The 24384-nt window shown below is 42.4% G+C and overlaps 1 protein-coding gene across 1 annotated transcript; it reads right to left on the reverse strand.

Annotated features, from left to right (window-relative positions):
• Window positions 1–1646: 1646 nt before the first annotated feature.
• On the reverse strand, window positions 1647–22673 carry LOC136699387 (germ cell-specific gene 1-like protein). Its single transcript, XM_066674084.1, has 8 exons — window positions 22533–22673; window positions 20079–20098; window positions 19456–19752; window positions 15000–15047; window positions 12914–13078; window positions 12564–12675; window positions 3590–3805; window positions 1647–1656 (listed from the first exon to the last, which is right to left on the reverse strand). Exons 1-8 carry the CDS (start codon window positions 22556–22558, stop codon window positions 1647–1649), a joined length of 894 nt encoding a protein of 297 aa, XP_066530181.1. The 5' UTR covers window positions 22559–22673.
• Window positions 22674–24384: the final 1711 nt, after the last annotated feature.

The raw sequence follows: 24384 nt of genomic DNA on the forward strand, positions 1-24384 counted from the left end.
CCTCACAGACAGTCACCCGGAGGAAACCCACACAGACACAGAGCACAGAGAGAACACACCACACTCCTCACAGACAGTCACCCGGAGGAAACCCACACAGACACAGGGAGAACACACCACACTCCTCATAGACAGTCACCCAGAGGAAACCCACACAGACACAGGGAGAACACACCACACTCCTCACAGAGTCACCCGGAGGAAACCCACACAGACACAGGGAGAACACACCACACTCCTCACAGACAGTCACCCGGAGGAAACCCACGCAGACACAGAGAGAACACACCACACTCCTCACAGACAGTCACCCGGAGGAAACCCACGCAGACACAGGGAGAACACACCACACTCCTCACAGACAGTCAGCCGGAGGAAACCCACACAGACACAGGGAGAACACACCACACTCCTCACAGACAGTCAGCCGGAGGAAACCCACACAGACACAGAGAGAACACACCACACTCCTCACAGACAGTCACCCGGAGGAAACCCACGCAGACACAGAGAGAACACACCACACTCCTCACAGACAGTCACCCGGAGGAAACCCACGCAGACACAGGGAGAACACACCACACTCCTCACAGACAGTCAGCCGGAGGAAACCCACACAGACACAGGGAGAACACACCACACTCCTCACAGACAGTCAGCCGGAGGAAACCCACACAGACACAGAGAGAACACACCACACTCCTCACAGACAGTCAGCCGGAGGAAACCCACACAGACACAGAGAGAACACACCACACTCCTCACAGACAGTCAGCCGGAGGAAACCCACGCAGACACAGGGAGAAACAAGTGTAGAAACAAGGTGGTCTTTGTTATGAATGGAAATTGTACATTATTCAATAAAGTGGAACAAGGCTTTCGACCAATAATTAATCAATTATTGGTGTTAAAAAAAAAGTGTTAATGCCCCAAAGATTATAGTTAGGTATCAATAAATATGACACTATCCTGAAATCACTGAGAGACTGAGGCCCAAAAGAACCCCAGTGGTTTATTTAGGAGTGAAAACATTCCAGTTCCAAAGCAAACAGCAGTATCAGTGATATCGGAAACACATAAAAAAATAGATAAACATGTAATCTAAACAGGCTATTATTACAGAAACACAAACATGAGATATAATTACATATAATAAACAGCGACTAGCTCAGTTAGTATTATTACAGATACACAGTGAGTCATAAGGTGTAATTATAGCATTAAGATAAACACAGATAAAGTTATATTGGGCCATTTCAGCACTGCCAAACAGGCCCAGCTTTTACAGGAAGAGTAGGCCACGGTCGGCCTATGGTTTGCTTTATTTCTACTAAAAGTTATTTTAAAAATAACGAGATATTAAAAGGATTATTCATCAAAATACAGAAATGTTTTCCATCAGTTTACCACTTTCAATCTCATAGACAGTTCAGTTCAAATTAACAGTTACATGTTCATGTGGAAGGCTCTGTAGCAATTTTTGAATCAAGAAGTGCGTTAAGAATCATATCAAGGAGTCGTATCGTTATTTTTGTGGCTGCCGAGTCAAACCCTAGTCTGTGATGTAAAAGGCCACAGTGTTATCCATTCAGCTGTTACCAAATGCATTTATTTACAATACGTTTATTCATGTTTTTGTTTGGCGTTTACGTGCAGCTACAGATGAACAGAGAGCACATTTATTTAACTCCTTTATGCGATTATAATTATTGTAATTGTTAGGATTTTTCTTCTTATTATTATTATTCTCTTTCTCAGCTAAAACGCAATGTGGAGCAGAAACCGTAAGGCCTAGAAACACCATATTTGGCAGACTGATAGGGATCCCGTTAAATGACTCAGCCAAGAAAAATGACACTCCTTGGCCTATAGGCGGCGCTATAGCAAAGCCAAACGCGTTAAAGCACGTATCTCCTAAACCGTGTGACGTAGAAACAAAATTCTTTTTTTCCCGATTCCTTGGGTCCAGACAAATCAAAAACGGATTAGTCAAAATTAAGCTCCGCCCTCGAAAATTTTGAGCTAAAATTCATAATTTGCAAAACCTACTTTTGCGAAAAAGTCCGTGGATTTTAATTATAAAATTAATATTATCATTAATATTAAATTAGTGGAAATACATTTTATTTTCAGAATTAATTAGTGGAGAAAAATAGCAGATGGAACTTGCTGTTAAAGCTTAGTTTAACTCATTAGCTCACTCCAGCTTGGGATACTACAAACAAATGCTAACAGATTTATTTACCGTACCCACAGATTATACAATTCCTCATATTTTTTAAAGAAGACTTTACCCCATAGTCGTTCTACTTGAGAAGGGAAAGGTCTGCATATGCTTCTTCTGAGACGTCTGACACTAACAACTGCACAGCTCAACACGCTTGGAGGAGGTTTCTAAATGCACGGTTTTGTGATTTTAGCAAGCAGCCCCCCGGATCGCCACTGCACTCCGTAATGGAGCCAATGCTTGGGAAACTGCAACACTCGGAATCTTTTATACCTTTTTAAGGGTCTGACCTGTTTGTATATTAATAGCAGTGTTTGTAGAACACAAAACAACTGCATGTATCATAAAAAAGGCCAAGGTTTTGATCAATGATAGAAAGTCTGGAGAAAACAATGGCCACCATATTATATCACATCCTATTATGCCATAAGTTTATTTTATTAATGTGTTTTAAACTGTTCTTGGGTTTCCTTCTTTCCCTCTACCACCAGTGTTTATTATATTTTATAACAAACCTAGACAGTGAGTTATTACATCGCTGTAAAGAAGCTTACAGAAGGTTATTACAGCTTTACTAAGGGCAGGGGGCTGAGTCAGAGGGGGCTGTAATCCTCCTGTTCTGATGGATAAGGAGATCCATTGGGGGCAGAGAGAACAAGGGAGATGGAGGGAGAGAGGGGAGGATGGACGAGCGAGAGAGGAGGAGAGTGGGCAGGACGTATGAGCGTGCGAGATGGTGAGAGAGGGGAATGGAAGTAAGAGGGAGACGGAGGGCACTGGAGGAGAGATGAAGAGGGGGATGGAGGGGAGCAGTGGAAAGACAGAGAAGGAGATGCAGGCGAGTAAAGGAGAGAGGAAGAGGGAGATGGAGGGGACCGGTGAATTGAAGGTGATGGAGAGAGTGGGGGGTGGAGGCGAGAGAGAGAGGGGGAAGGAGGGGTGCGGAGGAGAGAGAGAGAGGGAGACGATGGTGAATGGATGAGGGAGGGAGATGGTGATGGTGGGGAGCGTTGGAGAGAGAGGGACGGAGAGAGAGGAGGGTGGAGGCGAGAGACAGACGGAGATGGAGGGGAGCGGAGGAAAGAGAGAGAGGGAGATGAAGGTGAATGGATGAGGGAGGGGGAGGGAGACGGAGGGGAGCGTTGGAGCGAGAGGGATGGAGAGAGGGGAGGGGGGAGGTGAGAGAGAGATGGAGATGGAGGGGAGCGGTGAATAGAGAGAGGGGGGTGGATGCGAGAAAGAGATGGTGATGGAGGAGGGTGTGTGTAGTATGGAGAGAGAGGGGCAGGAGAGGAAGGTGGAGGGGTGGAGGAGTTGTCAGGAGGAGAGGGAGGGGGACAGTAGTAGGGCGATAGGGGTGACAGAGGTGGAGGTGGGGATGGTGGGGGCTGTGATGGTGGGGGTGGAGGTGGAGGGCAGTAGAGGGGTGTTTTTGATGGCTGTGGTGGAAAGGTGAAGTTTTTGCAAGGATAGAACACGGCCCTCTGTTTTAGCCCTGCCATCAGCTCCTTCTTGGTGTAGTTGTTCAGCGTGGAGATCCCAGAGGACATACAGCAGGTGAAGGCAACCCACGCCAAGCTTAAACACAGACACAAACACAGGAGAGAAGGCAAAAAGAATTCAAACATGTACTAAGCAAGAGCGTTGCTGGGCTTCCGGGGCTATAGCTCTGAATACAGTAAACGTGTCATAGGGTTCACTCTAGCTCTTTCTAAAGGACACGGTGCTAACATTAGTTCTGTCTAAAGCAGAGCTGCAAGTTCCCAGTGTTTCAGCTCTGACCTGCTGCTCTCGACGCCACAAAAGAGTGAGGGACTGACATTCCATTGGCTACAGCACTAAACGATTGACAGCTAAATACGGCTGCTGATTGGCTAAATATAGATGACGACCAATGAGAAACGTGTGCTCTGGGAGCCATGGAATATCCAGAACCTCTGTTTGTGTTAAACACATCAACCGTTTTAACAGTCTAGCTTCAGAAATACGGAATAAATCGCCCCCAGTGTAGGTCCCCCCAAAAAAACGGTGTTTAGTGTCCAAATACGAGGCGGTTGACGACCGCAATCACATCCCCTCTGAATGCGCCTCGCGGGAATGTGCGCTTGTGCGGTAAAGTAAAAAAGGAGTGTGCACTCGCACGTGGGGAATTAACTCTGGCGGACGAGGTGGGCCATGACCTACACGTCGCCAAAATGGATATACGTCGATTTTTCAGAAAGAAAGGAAATGGTATCTAACCACGTAAACTGATGGCACTGTTTCTGAAGCTAACTGCTAGCTCGCTAATTAAAAATACAACTTTCCAAATCACAATTCATGAATCAAAGTCATTGCCTGCTTAATAAAAGGCAGCTTATAACGAATTATCTGTAACATGCAATAACTAAGAGTAATATGTTTCTACTATGGATCTGGGTCTGGGTCGTGGGGGCAGAAGTTTGAACAAAAAAAAAACAAAACCCCCAGACCTCCCTTTTTTGATTGTTACCAAAAGGACATGACCACATGCCATACTCGCTTATGACTGGATAGTTTTCCTTCTAGTTTTGGCGCTGCTTACAACCAAACAACAGAGACTCACATGGCAGCTTTTCTTTTGGAGGGGATCAGATTTTTGGTGAGGACACGTCACCTCTGTCCGTGCTAATTCTACGCCCTTGATCACAAGTTTTTAAACCACCTTGTGCAATGTAAATTACTTTTATGTACAAGGAAATTACAGTTGTATTCATGCAGCCAAATCTTTTCCTTTTGGCTTCTCTCTGCCAGTGAGTTAAGCAGGGGGTGGGATCAGGGTCGTTTCTGACAGCGAAGACTAAGTTTTGTTACTGCCCTCCTCCTTTCAGTTTGGTGAAAATTGGAAATGGAGAAAGTTTGGTTTCCCTGTTATCTGGTATCTGATTTGAAAACAAGAAAAACATTTCCTCGCATACAAGTGTAATTTTCATTGTTCACACATCCTTGCCCAAGATGTCTTCCTCTTGAGAAGTGTTGTTTTTCCTCATGACAAATGGTTTAACATGCTCTTGATTCAACAGTTTTTTAGAGAGCTTTGCTTTTTGGCTTAGCTCTCTCCTTACCACGATGGACTGGTAGAGTCTGCATTACTGCAGATGCTGCAGAAATCAGCCTGTCAACCTCCCGCTCCATCTTTCCCCCACCCGTGTACAAGACCTAGAGATACTTGACTTCCTCCACCTGGGACATGAGCTCATGTCCAACCCAGAGAGAGCACTCCACCCGATAGAGTACCACGGTCTTAGATTTGGCAGTGCTGATCCTTATCCAGCTGCAAACTGGTCCAACAAGGCCAACAGGTCTACATCATGTGCAAAAAGCTGACTTGGAATCCTGAGACCACAAGACTGGACACTTTCTGCCACTTGGCTACACTGCAAAGTTTTGTCCATAAAAGTCATGAACAGAATTGATGCCAGTGGGCAGCCGTGACTGTGTCCAACCCCAACTGGAAACCAGTCTGACTTCCTGCTGGCAATGCACACCAAACTCCTGCGTTGTTTATATAGGGACTGGATAGCTTGTAGCAAGTACCCCAGTACCCCATATTTAGAGAGCAACCCCCACAGAACCTATAATCCAGCTGGTAAAACGTGCAAACCTTAATATGTTTTAATGTGGAGTTACCTAAAATATTTAGAGCAACACCTTGTAAAATTTTGACTCCTCTGTTGTGTGTTGTCATTTCAGAAATTCTGCCTTCTGGCTCAACTGAAAAGGCTGAACCGTGGTCATGCATGTTCAAGAGAGAAGGTTCAATCCCACTGCAAGCATCTGACATCACTACCCAGTGTGCGCTTCAACAACAACGGTGACCTATGTGAAGCCGAATTTTACAAAATTAAACGTAAGAAACTTTTTTTCCCCCCGTTTTACATGTCTTAACAATTCAGATGAATTCCACATTTATGAATTAACACAGTTACAGTGCTTTTCCACTGCATGGCACCTATTGTAGTCGACCCTTCTTGCTTTTTGGGACCTGTTTTTCTTTTTTTCAATTAGCACAGCTCCTCCCAAAATGTATAGTGTTTTAATTCCTTATTGCAAAATCCAGCTCTTCGTTTTTGGACCCATGGAGCTCCATCCAAAATCTTTGGAATGAGTTGATGATTGATGATTATGACCCAGAACTAATCAACAAGCATGATGGAAATCAGAGGACCAAGATAGATTCGGAAATCTGTCATCTGACCACCCATTGAATTCATGGAACAGAAACTGATTTGAGATACTTATCCAAGGTGATGTTATCCCACCAAATAAGGACAATGCAGTAATGTGATCTGTGAAGTAATGTGAAGATTCACTAAAAGAAAGAAATACCTCTCTGCAACACAGAACAGCAGGCAGAGGATGAGCTGAAGAGAACTAAGAAATCTAGACTCCCAGGTAACAGCCAGCAGTGTCTTGATAGTTCATGAGGTACCATTAAAAACTGGAAGAGTCTAAAACAAAATGGGACACTGCAACACCTACACGTGTCCAAGTTCACAACTAAGTCTCAAGAACATTAAAAGGCAAGGAGCTACACAATTAATGCAACAGGGAAAGGCTGACTTCAGGGAAAGATGCAGATGAGCAAAGGAAGTCAAGTCCTGGATATGACGGGACATCTTCATCTTTCTGTCTAAACTAGGCTTTTATAGTTCATCTCTCCTAGTTTTTCAAAATGATGCTTTGTCATAGATGGGATGATTTTCATCTGATTGGCCACCGGCCACATGCTGGCGCTTTCTCACATTTCAATCTGTCAGCGGCCCACACACGGAGTCGCTTGCCAGAGAACCATTCCACACATTCATTGAAATCTATGGTCTCAGGGTTTGGTCTCTTTGTGGACAATCAGGCGTCTGAAAAGACACTATTCCATGTTAGTTATTCTGATGTGAGATAAGAATTTGTCCATGTCCACTTCTAAACTTTGTCTCTGGGTGAAACCAGTGATAAAGGACTTTGTTTTTTCCATAGTTGAGATTATTTGGAAAACCTAAAAAGGCCTTGAGCAACTGTAAAAGATAACATTCCGATGCTTATGGTGGACACTAACATGGCTGACTGAAATTAAATAATGACAGCCTATTTAGAAAACTTTAAAGGGAATGTCTACGATTGTGTGGAACTTTGTTTACGTGGAGGTTTGTTTACATTCAGAAGCTTCTGGTCTTCTAATATGTTTGAGGAGAAAATCGACTGTTTGTACATGGCAGTTTTATTCATTGTTTAAATTACCACAGAAACTCATTTGTAACTTGAGTTGTTTAGTTTCATAGTACTTTCGGTCTGTGTTTACTTTTATGAAGTTAGCGCTCTCCCAAATTTCCTACCTAAAAAAACCTGGAACAACAAAAATGAATCTATTTACCCACCTATGGAGCAGGAATAAAGCAAAATCTTTACCTCGTTTCATGATTTTTAACGTTTGGAGCTCTTTTTGCCCTTTCTGTGCCAAGAGCAGAAGAGAGAGGAAACCTAGCACGTCTGACCAAGCCTCTTTGTTTTTATACTTGTTTACTGACACCAGGGTTTCATAAACACATTAGATCAGAGTTGGAAGCTTTGCTGTCCCTTGCTGGAGTACTGAGGATACACCTGTGCTGGACCATATACACAGCGTCTTCAACAGATGTACATTTGTGGAGTATACTACCTTTACTAAGCTAAGCCAGCATTACTGTTTTCTCTTGTTTTTGACCCCTGCTGGGTTTATTACACTTGCCTGGTCCTTTAATTGGTTCTCTAATGTGCTTTCCTGGTTTCTTAATCAAGTGCTTTGTGGTTTTGTCCTCAAAACAAAAGTTATCAGACGTGTTGCACTACATGGCTGCCCAATCCTAGTCCTGGAAATCTACCACCGGGCATTGTTTAGCTCTAACTCTAATCACACACACCTGATCCAGTTTACAAAGACCTCTGGATCTGAGATATCCAGGGTGATAGATCTCCAGGACCACTGTTAAACAGCCATGTTCCTCTACATCTCCCAGAACAGTAGAAACTGTTACTGCAATTAACAGGGACAGACTATTAATTAAAACCCTTCATACCAGAAGAAATGCTGGATGAGCAGATGTCCACAAGCTTTTGGCCAAATAGTGTAAGCTTAGTACACTTAGGTATTATTTTTACCTTAAAAATAATTGCAGGGAGAATAAAGCCTCTGTTGTTGCTGCACTGGGCTCAGCTCTGCAGAAACTGTACTATGTAACTTTTGGAGGAGGATCCCTGTTAAGCCGAAAAGCCGTTTCTACTACTTTAAAACATTTTTACATGATTCAAATGTAACATATTAATCTGTGGCCTGCTTTTTGTGCTTTACGGTATATCTTACACTGTCAAAAAACAATCACTGAGGTGGCACCTTTTGCTGTCACTGTGGTGGTACCCTCAAGGGTACCCAGTAAACAAGGAAGGTCCCTGGACGTTCAAAATAGGTCTAAAAGTAGTCTGTCCGTCAAGGATATATTTTAAACGTGAATGGACGTCCAAATTCCATCTTAATAATTAGTTAAGTGGTGACCAATCGATGCGTTTTATACAAATAATTTATTTCGGGACCAATTAATAACGTCAATGGACGTCCAAAATACGTCTCATAGTCGTCTTTTCAATGTCTGTGTTTGGACGTCTTTTCAACTTTCATTTTCAACCTTAAGAGAACGTTGATTAGACGGCAGTCATTACGTTATTTCAACGTTGAATCAACGACTAAATGTTTACTGGGAAGACATTCAGTATTTTTAGTTAGGGAACATAACTATACTTTATTCTATAATTTTAGATTTTGAAATTGTGTTGATTTCACACGCCCAGTTTCATCTACAGGACCTATGTTCTTTTATTATACACTGTTCTGTTTTTTAAATATTACAGATATTCCCTTCTCCTTCTGGAGAAGACAATATAATTTAGGTAACACAACTGGACTTTAAAACAGCTGTTGTACCTTTATTAACCAATAATATGCCTCTACTGTACATGTTTTTCTGAGCATGTATAACAGACATTACTAAATGGATATTTTCTCTTTTTAACCGTTCATCTTAATCAAACTGTAGAAAGTTACTCAGTGGGGCAAAGCAGCAAAGTTGGCACCATGAGTTCTGGCTGGGCTCTTGGATATTCTTGAACAGGAGAAGCACACGAAATTAATAAAATCAGGAAGGAAGAAGCAATAGGCGACGAAGAATTTTAGTTTCTGCAGTCGGTATTATCCAGGGGAACTGTGGGTAGAGCGTAATATGAGACTCCAGGTCTTAGACAATGTTCAAAAAACTGTATGAAGTTACATGGTCAACTGAATGGAAAATATTGGTGGAAAGGAGATAAATAACATTGTAACTTATCAGGTAACACCACTGTCTGCCACACAGGAAACCGGGGTTCTATTCCACACTTGGGTTAGAACACATGACAGTAACAATCTTTGGGTAAGGCCTTTGACCAGAAAAAGTATTTCTCCTTGATTGGCTGACGTGACTGACCCACAGTTCAGGGTTGAAATGCTGATAGATCATTGGACAACATTGGATAGTATTTGGTCCTAGCCAGACATTAAATAGATACCGAAGGTATTGGATGTTAAGAGGCGTATCAACAAGGTTATGGAGTTTTAAGGCAAATGTTTTCAAATGTAAGTCTAATGTTTGGACACACCCACTCAGGGAGGGGTTACTTTGTTTTGGGCCATTTTCCACATATTGTGAATGTAGAGTACCAGTCAAAAGTTTGGACATCATCTCATTCAGTGTTTTTTCTTTGTTTTTTATTATTCTCTACAATGTAGATGCTATATGGAAGACACTAAAAATATGAAGGAACACACATGGAATTATGCAGTATACTACAGTGTTAAACACACCAGAATGTGTTTTATATTTTAGATTCTTCAAAGTAGCCACCTTTGCACTCACTCTCCGCTTTCTCACTCGGCTTCATGAGGTCGTCACCTACAATAGTTTTCAGCCGTGGCCTCGTCAAGAGTTAACTTATAGAACCACTCGTCTTATTAATAAGTTGGAGACCATAACTTGGGTTGTGCAGAGGTAGGGGCTGGTACACTGGTGGAATAGGGCTATTCAGTGTCTAGAACAATGACTAATGAGAAGACGTGTCTAAACTTTTTTGACGGGTACTGTGTATCACGATATGCAATGTTTCAATAAGAATAATTGGCTTTCCATCCACCACTAAAGCACAAATGCACAAAAGAGTTATTTGAATAAACAATGATGTTTTAGCTTGTTCATACCTACTGTGCATGTGGCACAGCAAGTGTCGGAGCCCCGGACTGCCCCCACACAACTCTGTCCTTTTCTCTCCTCTCCGCGCTTTAGGACCACTCGGTTTTCATATCAGTGCCACCCAATCTTCTTATTTTAGTGGATGTGTAGATTTTACACATATACAGCATTTGACATTCCTCTCAAAAGCATTATTAAAAAGCTCTATACCTATACTCTATATTATAAACTCAAAACAAAAACCCAGGCATCTCCCTTGTTTTGACGCCACCCCTGGTCACGGGAGCCTACGTCGTCCAAAGTTTATTCGCAAAAGTGCAGTGGATGGAAACACAACTCATTTAGCTTTTTATCTGCCAATATTTTCAAACGTTTGTGAACGTTTTGGGTAGAGACCCTGAAACAGATATATTTCAAAATTTCAGTATTTTCAATATTATTTACAGCGTCTCTCAGTTTACTGCATTCAATTTTGAAGTTAGTTTAAAAATATTCGCCAAGAGATTTATGTTTGATGGTGATGTCATGTTTTTTCTGTGGCTTTTATATGGTTCATATCAATATTAAAATTACATTATATTTACTGAAATAATAAAAATAGTGTGATAAATGTTGCCATGTCGTCCAGCCCTAACACCTGGAAATGTTTGCAGTTTGCTAATCTAGAAAGAATGGTGACCACTTCCATTGCTCTGTATCAAATTCCTACTGTCTCTGTGAGGCCTTGGAAAACGCTAGGTGAGGCTATCCAGTTCAGGGTCGCGGTGGGTCCAGAGCCTACCTGGAATCATTGGGCGCAGGGCAGGAATACACCCTGGAGGGGGCGCCAGTCCTTCACAGGGCAACACAGACACACTCACATTCACTCACACACTCACACCTTTGGACACTTTTGAGTCGCCAATCCACCTACCAACGTGTGTTTTTGGACCGTGGGAGGAAACTGGAGCACCCGGAGGAAACCCACGCAGACACAGGGAGAACACACCACACTCCTCACAGACAGTCACCCGGAGGAAACCCACGCAGACACAGGGAGAACACACCACACTCCTCACAGACAGTCACCCGGAGGAAACCCACGCAGACACAGAGAGAACACACCACACTCCTCACAGACAGTAACCCGGAGGAAACCCACGCAGACACAGGGAGAACACACCACACTCCTCACAGACAGTCCCCCGGAGCAGGACTCAAACTCACAACCTCCAGGTCCCTGGAGCTGTGTGAATGAATGAATGGTGTGAAATGGGTAAAAGTATTGCACAGCATTGTAAATGCTGTTTTACACTTAAACTAAAACACTGTTATTGTGATAAATAACCAATCGACCTTCATTTTGATGTTCTACTGTAATTGGCAACATTTTGTGTTTTAATTTTTATTTAAGAATTAAAAAATGCTAATTTTGTCCTGTGAAGGACTGGCGCCCTCTCCAGGGTGTATTCCTGCCTTGTGCCCAATGATTCCAGGTAGGCTCTGGACCCACCGCGACCCTGAACTGGATAAGGGTTACAGACAATGAATGAATGAAAATGTTAACTTTACACATTAACGCACAAATAATTTTTAAATTGCACTTTTATCTTTTAAAAACTATCGCAAATATGCTGATGTATCATTATCCATTTAAAAACAAATCAAATAATAACAGAAATAAGCCCCAAAAAAGATTTATTGTAATGAAAGCTGGATTTAAAAATTCATTTTAACAAATAACTTCTATGAGCAGGTACTGGAACCTACAAGTTTATCAACAGATCGCCTCAAACTGTGTTATGCGAGGTGTTAAGTGATTTCAGACCCAATTGTGTGGTACCTAACACTTTAATAAACTGATTGACACTATAAAGATGAACTAAAGTATGTCACATTTAAAAAAAAAAAGAATGTTACAGCCCCAACTTTTTTACTTACATTGAGGCAAATGTGATGATTTATCCGAAAAGTAATTTGGAACTTTTCTGCTCATCATATTTATGCCATCTCAGTTTCTCTAAATATGGGGAGCTGAGCTGAGTGTTCTGTGTGAATGTGTGTGTGTGTGTGTCAGAGAGAGAGAGACTCACTAGAATGCCCACGAGTATCCATAGCTGTGTGGTTTGAAATCCTCAAGTCCACTAGAGGCTGTAACCTGGAACACCTGCATGAACATGATGTGAGCAACCATCCCTACCAGACCTGAGAGAGACACACACACACACACACACATTTATAATGCAGTTTATATCATGGTGTGTGAGAAAACCTTTCGCTATTATAATGTCTAAAAGAATCCATGAACACATTTATAACACATTCATTAGGCATTATTTGTATATTTTATTATATCAAAATTACAGTTTTTATAGTGATGTTAAATAAACAAAGATATACTTATTAACAATGTTCAGTGAGAGCAGTATTGTTTGCAGTGTACCTCCCAGCACGGTGAAGACAGCGGCGTATGCATTCAGCAGCTGTCCCCAGCGATGGGCTGATGGGCACCAGGCAGACAAACACAACTGAACTGACAATAATACACAGCTGATACACAACAGACTGATGTAAATCAGCTCCATCCCCACACAGAGCCAGAAGAATGCTGTGGAGAAAGGAGGGAGAGAGAAAGAACATTTAATTAATCAAACGATATCACATTAGCATTCACTGGCCTTGAGCATAATAAATTCACTCCTCGTACTTTGGCCTGTGTCACAAATATTAATATTACATGACACGAGCAGTGGGGAACATGGGTGTCAACCCATACCGTGCGCCCACCAGTTTCCCCAAATTTTGGAAATGAAGGTCCATACATTTTTATTTTTCTAAACCCAGATCAATATCCATTAGCCGCACCACCACTCCCCTTCCGGGCACCACAATTTCTTAAATTCTTATACATACCGAGTAAACATATAGCCGTTGATTCAACGTTGAAATAACGTAATGACTGTCGTCTAATCAACATTCTCTTAAGGTTGAAAATGAAAGTTGAAAAGACGTCCAAACACAGACATTGAAAAGACGACTATTAGACGTATTTTGGACGTCCACTGACGTTATCGATTGGTCACCACTTAACTAACTTATTAAGATGGATTTTGGACGTTCATTGACGTTTAAAATATGTCCTTGACGGACAGACTACTTTTAGAGCTATTTTGAACGTTCAGGGACATCCCTTGTTTACTGGGTATACAGTGGAACCTCTACCTACGAACTTGATCAGTTCCGTGACCCGGTTCGTAAGTGAAAAAGTTCATTTCTCAAGTCAATTTTCCCCATTTAAAATAATGGAAAAACAATTAATGCGTTCAGAATTTCGATGTCTGCTATTTACACTAATGCTAAATTGCTAAAGCTACAATGTGCTAATCTTAAAAGCTCACTCCAGTCTGGGCGCTGGGAGACTCGCCTATTGGGGTCAGTGGACATTTCCAGCCGCCGGCTCGGAGGAGGCTCGGGTTCGTTTCTAAAGTCGTAGTTCGTTGGTAGAGGCAAAAAATATTCAAATGCCCAGTTCGTATCTTGGAAAGTTCGTTAGTAGAGGTTCCACTGTATATATATATATATATGGACAACTATAAGGGAATATAGTTGTCTAATCTGGTGAATTATCCCCACATCCATTAAGTGATGCAATTGCCATGAAGTGGTGCACTTGGTCTGCAACAATATGTATGCAGGTAGGATGTGTCAAATTAGCTTTGACAAGAATGTTTCCCTCAAGGTTCAGTGAGCTTTTGGTGCCCATTACTGGGTTCACTGGCTGTCCTTCCTTGGATAACTTTAGGAACTATCCACTGCATGCTACAATGGTTGCCCATTTATCCTGCTTTGAACACATCAATTAATCCCACTAATCCCACCCCTTAAAGGCAATGATTACGATTTTAATAAAAAATCAAATAAAATTCAGAGGATGTTTCCTCACCATTTGCCGGCTGTCCAATCTGTTTGCACCCTGAAAACTGGTCTGATGGGTTCACGAAGCCCAACTGTCAGTAAGCAGTTAAAAATCCCAAAGGGTCTCTGTCCGATATGCTAGGCTTACTCTCTCTCTCTCTCTGGCAGAGAAATGCCGCCTGGAGCTGTTTAGAGCGCTGAGAGACCTCCAAACTTTGGAAAGCATGAAAGATGAGGATATTACTCTGTTCTTTCTCCATATGTGGCTATTATTGACATATTTTTGCTGTTTCAGATTATTTAAGGTGGAACCGATGCCAAATTCGGGAAAGAGAAAGTAAACACAGGCCAAAACAGCTACAAAACTAAACTCCTCAAGTTACAAATGAGTTTTGGTGGTAATTCAAACAGTGAATAAAAAGTTACAGACATGTTGAACTTGTGCCATGTACAAATTACACCAATGTTTTTTCCTCAAAGAAACCGTTCAAACTTAAAAGACGCTGAGCGCCGGAACGGTGATTTCATTGCAACTAAAGAATCAATGTTATTTTCATCACCTCTCAGTGGTTTTAATGTCATGGCTGATTTGATGTGTGTGTGTGTTTAATTACCTTTCTCTGATCCTGGTGTGAGAGCCATGAAACTGCGACATTTCTCTTCTAAAAAAAAGACAGAATCAGCATTCAGGAATATCACTTTCAAACACAAATTTTCTTCTTTTTACACTATTAGGACGCACTAATTTTCACGGTTATGTTTATCTGACCTGCTACTAGTCCACTTTGTTCACCACTTTTGTCTCTTTGGCTCCTGCTGCTAATAATATATATACACAGAGTTATACTAACTGAACTCCATTAGTGCAATGGTGGTTGTGTTTATGTTATGTACAAAGTCATTTATTTATATAGATAGTTTTCAGTTGTGTTATGTTTTATTATTATATTTCTTATTTATATGAATTCCAGGACTATGTCGTCGGGAGCTATTAGCTTCCAGTAGGGTCTCCGATGGCGAACAGGTCTGGAGTGAAGATCTGGACAAGCATGACCCAAGAAGAACCTACCCCCGGATCCAGGTCTGGGGATAGAGATCGACGGCGAGCGCCAGGTGGCTGGGCAGCCCACGTGACCCAGCCGGGCTCAGCCCAAAAAGGCAACGTGGGAGGATCATGTGGGCTCACCACCCGCAAGATCCAGAGTAGGGGTGTGGTGCAATGACCACTGGACACAGCGCGGGGTCGAAGGAGCCCCTGGCGTCTTGGAGCTTGGCAACAGAAACTGGTTCTTGGCACATGGAATGTAACATCATTGGGCGGGGAGCTGGTGCGGGAGTTTGGGAGATACCAGCTAGATATAGTTGGGCTCACCTCTACACACAGTGTGGGCTCCGGAACCAAAATCCTCGATAGGGATTGGTCTCTCTCTCCTATTCAGGAGTTATGTGGGGATACTCACACTCATACTGCCTGGCGGCTGGACAGTTGGTCGCCTCAATGCGGCTCCGGTTTGCAGAGAGCGGAAAGAGGAGGCTTTTCCAGCTTGGCCGGCTCTGGGAACTCCCGATTCCACAGATGGGTACCAGAAGGAGAAAAAGACTACAGCTGTGGAAGTTGCAGGAGCAAAATCCAGAGCATGGGAGGAGTTTGGAGAGGCCATGGAGAATGACTTCCAGTCTGCCTCGAAGAGGTTCTGGAAAACACTTCTTGGACAGTGTCCCCGCTCTGCTCTTTAGAGGGAGTGGGGACACTGTCCAAGCTGTGCTCAGGAAAGATGGTGAAACTCTGAACTCGACTGAGCCTAATATTGGGCGTTGGAAGGAGCACTTTGATGAACTCTTAAACCCGAGAGACATGTCTCCTGGACAGGCCGGGGCAGGAAGAGGTGCTCGGGAGGTGGCATCTCTGCTGTTTGCCGATGATGTTGTTCTTCTGGCTTATTTGCACTGCCTCCCACTGGAAGTACACCAGGCATGTCCAACTGGAAGGAGGCCCTGGGGTAGACCCAGGAGACACTGAAGGGATTAAATCCCCCCAGCTGGCCTGGGAACGCCTGGGAATCCCCCAGGAGGAGCTGGTGTAAGCTGCAGGGGACAGAGACGTCTGGGCTTTTTTGCTCTCCCTGTTGCCCCCACGACCCTGAAGTGGATAAGTGGAAAAGATGATGATGATGATGATGAGGTTCATAGCACATTTTAACCACAATTTTGTTTTAATTATGTAACCCACACCCTGCCCTCTTATTTTTGTTTTTTCTTGTGCGCTATGTACAGTACTGTGGCACTTCAATTTCCTTAATTTCAACAGTGTTATTTTATCTTATCTCATCCTACATCTGACATTTTTTTTAGATCTGTTCAACATGTATTTTCTTGATCAGAAATCCTTATATTACCCATTGAAGTGTGCAAGAGCCTTGTTGGCCATTTCACAAGCCTAATACCCAGTGGTGCAACTGCCACGGTCAAATATAATTAAGAATTCGTTCACTCATTGTTTGTAACCGCTTATCCAGTTCTAGATCGCGGTACCCGGAATCATTGGGCGCAAGGCAGGAACACACCATGGAGGGGGCGCCAGTCCTTCACAAGGTGACCCTCACTCACACACTCACTCCAATGGATGCGTTTGAGTCGCCATTCCACCTACCACTGTGTGTTTTTGGACCGTGGGAGTAAACCAGAGCACAGACATGGGGAAAATGCACCAGTCACCCAGAGCAGGGTTCAAACCCAAAACCCCAGCCCCAGGACCCTGAAGCTGTGCGACACTGTGCCATCCCTATAATAATAAATAATTATTAACTATGAATAAATTAAATAATCTAACTGATGTACCACTATTGGCAGTATTCTGTGGCGTGTGTTCACACCCAAATGTGTCCAGCTGAAAAACATGCGATTGCAATTTACATGAAGCATGTCTCAGACGAAGCATGTACATGTGCTTGACATTCCCAACTTGGTAGCACATAATATAGACACCTACTGAGTGAGTGGAACTATCCACACCTAAACTGGTGTACAATTGGGTGACTGATTGTCTAAAATATGAATACTGTTATTATCATTGCTGCCCAATGTTTATGCTCAATATCAATGTAAACCCTGGGGCTTGAATATGGTGCCTTCAATATTTCCAGAGTTTAATGGCAGGGCAATGACCCTAATTATAAACAACATTATACCCCATTCATTTTAATAATTAGTCAAACCAATTCTGCAGATACTTCGTAGTTATAGTCCTCTGCATTTCCATAAGCTGTTTAATGGATTTGGTCATACGTTTCTCATGGCTGCGTGCCTCAGACACCAGTTGAGATACTTTTTCAGCCACCAAGAAGTCTCCAGAATCCCTTAAAACAACACTAGGTAAGCTTTGGTCATTTCGCTCCTGAGCGGAGGGCGAGGGGATGGTTTCCTAAGCACCTCTAAAGTTACATGGTACAGTTCTGCAGTACTGAGCCCGGACAAGCGATGACAGCGGCTCTATTCTCTCTATGACAGGTAAGTGGAGCATTACAATGATTTTGAGGCTGTAATTTTATGGTTAAAATAGGGCCTAGAGTTGCTTTAAATGTTTTGTGTATTGACTGCAACAGCACAGATTCCAGAGAAACAGTGAAAAACAATAACTGACTGGTGATGTTTGATGATGTGTGGGGGAAGGTCTGTACTCCACCCCCCCCCCACCCCCCTACACAGACTAGACAGTTGGCTTAAATTATCTGGTTGCTATGAAATATTCACCTTTGTCTTTCTCTAATCTCTTTCTAGTTCTGCTACTGGATGCTGATAGAGATAAAAGCAAACCAAACACAGAATGCAACCCAATAATCCTCTTTAGAGGGCGTCACACATTCACACACACACACACACACACACACTCCTCTGTTAAAGGCCTACAGGGAGTTTCAAGCTTGTTTAGTGGTTTAGATCGGTATGAAACTAAAGCTGAATGATCAGGGTGTGATTGTAATACACAGCAGCACTGATTGAAAGATATTTAATTCCCACCTCACACACACCGGCTAATCCTCCTGCACGTCTGAAAAACCAACTCCCTTTCTATTCCTCTACCTGACAGCTGCTGGAATTGACAGTTCTTGATAAACTGACATTTGCACATTAGAATGTAATAACTTCATATCATGATACTTAAAGACATTTTAATGATATAAATGACTGTCAGAACTACTTTCATTCATTGTCTGTAACCCTTATCCAATTCAGGGTCGCGGTGGGTCCAGAGCCTACCTGGAATCATTGGGCGCAAAGCGGGAATACACCCTGGAGGGGGCGCCAGTCCTTCACAGGGCAACACACATTCACTTACACCTACTTTTGAGTCGCCAATCCACCTACCAACATGTGTTTTCAGACTGTGGACGCAGACACAGGGAGAACACACCACACTCCTCACAGACAGTCACCCGGAGGAAACCCACGCAGACACAGGGAGAACACACCACACTCCTCACAGACAGTTACCCGGAGGAAACCCACGCAGACACAGGGAGAACACACCACACTCCTCACAGACAGTCATCCAGAAGAAACCCACACAGACACAGGGGGAACACACCAAATCCTCACAGACAGTCACCCAGAGCGGGAATCGAACCCACAACCTCCAGGCCCCTGGAGCTGTGTGACTGCGACACTACCTGCTGTGCCACCGTGCCGCCCTGTCAGAACTGAATGATCCACCACCTAAAATCAGACCTGCTCTGTGGTGGTCTTGACCATTGAAGAACATGGTGAAATGGGGGGGGGGGGGAATAATGTATAGAGAGCAACAAATGGACTATAGTCTGTAATTATAAACCTACAAGGGTCAATGAGTGCAGAAACAAGGAGGTCAAAATTCCCTATTCATTTTGATACTTAATGATAAAAGCTCGAACCCTTCTGCTAAGTGTTTATCAGATTCAGCCACTTATTTGTCACGGCTGCATGTCCTTGGACCCCAAAGAAGGTCCTGTTTAACCCGACAGAATTATGCTGTGTGATATATATCACAGTCCAAGAATATCTAGATTCTCAGCCACACCTGCCCTCTGCCCTCACCCCAGGCATCAGTGTGGATGTTCTCCTCACAGATATTCCAGAGCCCAGCGTGGAAGGTAGGGAAAATGAAGCGGTCATCTCCAGTCTCCCAAGAGAACTGCACAGAAGCGTTGGACACTCCAGGGACGGGGGTGCAGCGATGATGTCTGGTGGCCGTGCACAGGGGCTTGGGCACTTTCTGTCTGCCTGAACACCAGTGGGAGGATAACAGTGCCACAGTTGATAGAGCTAGAGCCAGCACCGTCTGCAGGAAAGAGAGCTGAGGGGAACGCAGGTGCGACAGCACAGCCATCTCCTCTATGAGAGAGGGGGGGGGGGTAACAAATAAATAAATAAAAATGTAAAGCCATTTAAAGAATGAGATAAAGCCTGTACTTTAACTACGATGTTTTATGATAATGTCTCGAAGGAAAAAGAACCAACTCAAATGGGTTTTTTTATTATTATTATTGAAACAATATATACATTTACAGCACAAATTATAGTTAATATTTTATTATAAAAAAAACTGTCAAACTGTCTTCTCAAATAGCTTTAGAAACTTTTTTAAAATATGTTTAGAATAAAGTATATTAATACAGTAGAACAGTAACATGCAGTAAAATGTAGAATAAGTGACTTACCGCTTGATGAACAGATCTTGCTGATTTTTATATCAGGAATAAAGACAGAGAAAGAGATTTCCTTCAGTTTACTGTCCCATTTGGCTTCTGTTTCATCTGAGTAAAGCCCAGGTACCACAGTCACAGGTTAGAGTATTAAGCTCTACGGCTTTAATCCAGAGATACATCACTAAATCCACACTGAATCAGATCATTCTGCTGCAATCTGTTTCATTTCAGACCGAGCTGACACTCACACATTCCACTGACCCCAAATCAGCCGTGCCAAACACAAAATCTACTTAGGCAGTCCTCAGAATTTGGCCATGAACCCTCTGAGAAACCACACCGGGCGCTATAGGTTAATAGTATCTTTACAGCCATGCACGTTACCCATGCTGTGTGCATTATACAATAACAGTCTCCAGCTTATAAACTGTACACTGGTAACAAACTAGAGAGAGTCTTTTGCTTTAACGACCTGGAGAACACAAACGGCCATTGTTTCCATAACCGATCTGAAACACTGGTTCTTCAGACCACAACAGATGTTTCCACTCTGCATCAGTTCATTTCAGATGAGCTCAAGCCCAAGAGGATGGAAGTGTTTCTGGACATTGATGGCTTCTCCTGTGGATAATACATTCGTCGATGCAAAGATGATCAGTATTTACTGATAATGGCTACACCAAAATATTCCTGAGGCCATGCGACACAAACATGTCTGTTTATAACGCAGTGACCTCTGGGGATATTAATGTCAGAAGTATTCAGTGGTTTTCAGCCTTGCCATTTACACTAAGATGTCTGTTGATGGAATTATACACTGTAGAACATAAAATACCTCAAACCATGGCGAGCCTCAACCCATCCTTGAGGGATCCTTACAAGATTAGACATTTCCTGGATGCTCCTATTGCATCCAAGCATGATTGTTTTTAATGTTTCACAACATCTTTATTCTCAAAACATGTTCCAAAAAGCTTCCAGACTGAGTATAAATTTACACAAACTGCATTACTGACAATCGGGTTTGTAAAGCCTTCTGATAATTTTTACAATAATTATTCTGGTGAAACTAGTCCGAATACTAGTTTTAAGCATTGCAGCACAACACTACGATTATACAGACATACCAACACATACACAAACCAAGTCCTAAATTACAGTCAGATGCTGTCTATTTTTATTTTTTTCAAGCTGCAGTATTTGGGGGAAATAATATTTTTGTCTCTAACAGATTAAGAAAGAAATATCCCCATAATTTTTTATCACCACCTTGGTGGAATCACACACAACCCAGTAAATATTTAGCCGTTGATTCAACGTTGAAATGACGTAATGACTGCCGTCTAATCAACGTTCTCTTAAGGTTGAAAATGAAAGTTGAAAAGACGTCCAAACACAGACATTGAAAATACGACTATTAGACGTCCATTGACGTTATTAATTGGTCCCGAAATAATTTACTTGTATAAAACGCATTTTGGACGTCTACAGACGTTATCGATTGGTCACCACTTAACTAACTTATTAAGATGGATTTTGGACATCCATTGACGTTTAAAATATGTCCTTGACGGACAGACTACTTTTAGACCTATTTTGAACGTCCAGGGACGTTCCTTGTTTACTGGGAAACACTGAATGATCACTGGATTAGGAACACCTACCTTATATCTACACTTACTATTTTATCAGCTCCACTAATCCATACAGGAGCACTTTGTAGTTCTGAAATTACAGCCTGTAGTAAACCTGTTTCTCTGCATATTCTGGTCACCGTGCCCTTGAATGGTCAGGGTCCCCGCAGAGGGGTTTTTAAAAGATAAATCTGTAACATTGACACCAAGCGTTTAAAATCGGAACTATAATACAGCTTCAAAACCGCAGAGACAGCAGTCTGCCTCCTCCACAGACCTGAAGCTCGAGCGGGTGGCCTAATGATGTTACCCGCCAGATTCTTGAATTCTCTGTTCCACCTTAAGAGCTGAAGCTAGCGCTATAGCTTTTGAAACTTTTTGAAGTAAACGCTATTCCATTTTATCCATTTAAATCACACAAACCAATTGTATTATTCAAACAATTAGTTCCACATTAAAATGGGTCTGTTTAAGAGTCTTATTTGCTTTGTCCTCTAGCTTCTTACTGAGCAGTCATTTCCACCTTAAACAGCTATGCGAAGCTAAAGCTAGCACTAGGATTTATAAATGCTAACTTTGAAACACTAATTTCCCATTTTATCCATTTTAAAACACACAAGTGTACATCATGTCACTAAAACATCTACCTACTAGTAAAACACTTAAATTTGCTGTGTACAAACAAAGTTTGATTTCTCCGTTCCACCTCAAATACGTGAATATGCAAGACTTCAAACAATTCTTGCTCTTAGGGACCCCAAGTTCCCGCCACTTGAAAATGAAATATCAGGAATCCTAGCGATAGCTAACTGTAAATAAGAACTTTACTCACTCAAATAAACGTTTTTCAGGAGACATGTGTGTAGATTAATGTCCAAGACCTGTTTGACTTTGACAGTATATATGTTTTAATATAAAGACGGTTTTATTTAAGTAGGTGCCAATACTGCTAAGATTATTAGCGCCCCCTAACTTCGGCCACCTCCCCTGCTTGTGACAGTCAAACGAGACCGTTACTACCACATTCAGTGGTTTTGAGAGGTTCACAATGAGATTACGTTTGTCCTGTGTTGGTATCCGTACTCTACATATAAGGATTAAAATGGCGGTAGATTTTCCCCTCAGAGAAAAGGAAGCTAACCGTTAAGCTAACTTTTACACTGAGGTAAATATCTGTCGCGAAATGGAAATGTGTTGTGTTCTACATGCAGTTTTGCACACAAAGAATTACAACACTGTTAGAGACACTTATTGTTTAGATGTGTGATTTCTTGTAAGACTGATGTTTAAATGCCCTACTAAGGCTTGATCTTATGTTTTATTTTTTTACCCAATGCGATTGGCGAAGAGAGAGCGGAATAGCACCATATATGGCAGTGGCCGGAATTAGGGGACGGTCGGAGCAAGGAGGAATACTGATAATTTGTTTAAAACACACACACACACCACAGAAAAACACATGAATCTGCATCAATTTCTTTAAAACAAACAATGGTATTCATCTACATTTTTCAATCATGCTATTCACCTTCTTATAAAACACAAAAAACACAGTTCTAACACCTTTCAAATGTCACTATGCCTCACTTTCTTTATATAAAACACAACCTATGGTGTTTACTCCTTTTAATCTATTCATAAGCGTCTGTACTTTTTTTTTCATAAATCATTTGTTGTTACTTGTTCAGGAGAAAATTAGCCAGTTCTGGCTCTGTTCTGTAGTGTTTCTGCTTCTGAACTTCCTCCATTTTTTCAAACATAAGGCCAATATCTCCTCCTCTCATTTTACTCCATCTCTGGTCATGGAGATTTTTATAAGGGCAATGGGGCTTTTTGGGTCTGGTAAAATATAACATTAACTATGTTCACATTGTCATTTCATGGCTGCTAGACACTGGTGATAGACCTGGCCACAAGCTGGGCTGTAAAATGATTGGAGAGAGGGCGGTACGACAGGGAGGGCCTTGGAGGGTGGAATCATAGGAGCTCCGCACTGGACTGGGCACTTCTCATCTGGAATATACAGGGGTTGGACAATGAAAGTGAAACACCTGTCATTGTAGTGTGGGAGGTTTCATGGCTAAATTGGAGCAGCCTAGTGGACAATCTTCATTAACTGCACACTGCAGCAGTAAGACCATGTGCATCCAATGGTTCAAACACTGTGTCCTGAAGGCGGTGCTGTGTATCAGGACGACAATGCACCAATACACACAGCGAGACTGGTGAAAGACTGGTTTGATGAACATGAAAGTGAAGTTGAACATCTCCCATGGCCTGCACAGTCACCAGATCTAAATATTATTGAGACACTGGGGTGTTTTGGAGGAGCGAGTCAGGAAACGTTTTCCTCCACCAGCATCACGTAGAGACCTGGCCACTATCCTGCAAGAAGAATGGCTTCAAATCCCTCTGACCACTGTGCAGGACTTGTGTATGTCATTCCCAAGATGAACTGACGCTGTATCGGCCGCAAAAGGAGGCCCTACACCACACTAATAAATTATTGTGTTCCAACCCCTGTACTTCGTTAGCAATGCTGAGAGAGGCAGTAGTGCTTTAGCTTTGACTGTTTCCTTAATCTATGATCACACACGCTGGACATTTTATGACTTAGTACAGTAAATATCCTACAGATTGCTCCTTTAAAAAACTTAAGCAGCCATGCTGTGTCTGATCCACTT

The sequence above is a fragment of the Hoplias malabaricus genome, chromosome 6, assembly GCF_029633855.1.
Source record: "Hoplias malabaricus isolate fHopMal1 chromosome 6, fHopMal1.hap1, whole genome shotgun sequence".
NCBI lineage: Eukaryota > Metazoa > Chordata > Actinopteri > Characiformes > Erythrinidae > Hoplias > Hoplias malabaricus.

Bases quoted from the DNA above. Each gene is read 5' to 3' on its own strand.
- LOC136699387 (XM_066674084.1), bottom strand. From the start codon at position 22,558: ATGTCTCCTGAAAAACGTTTATTTGA. The intron at 13,079-14,999 runs GTAATTAAACAC...CTTTCTCCACAG, and splicing joins CACACCAGGATCAGAGAAAG to CATTCTTCTGGCTCTGTGTG. The intron at 12,676-12,913 runs GTACACTGCAAA...TGTCTCTCTCAG, and splicing joins TGTCTTCACCGTGCTGGGAG to GTCTGGTAGGGATGGTTGCT.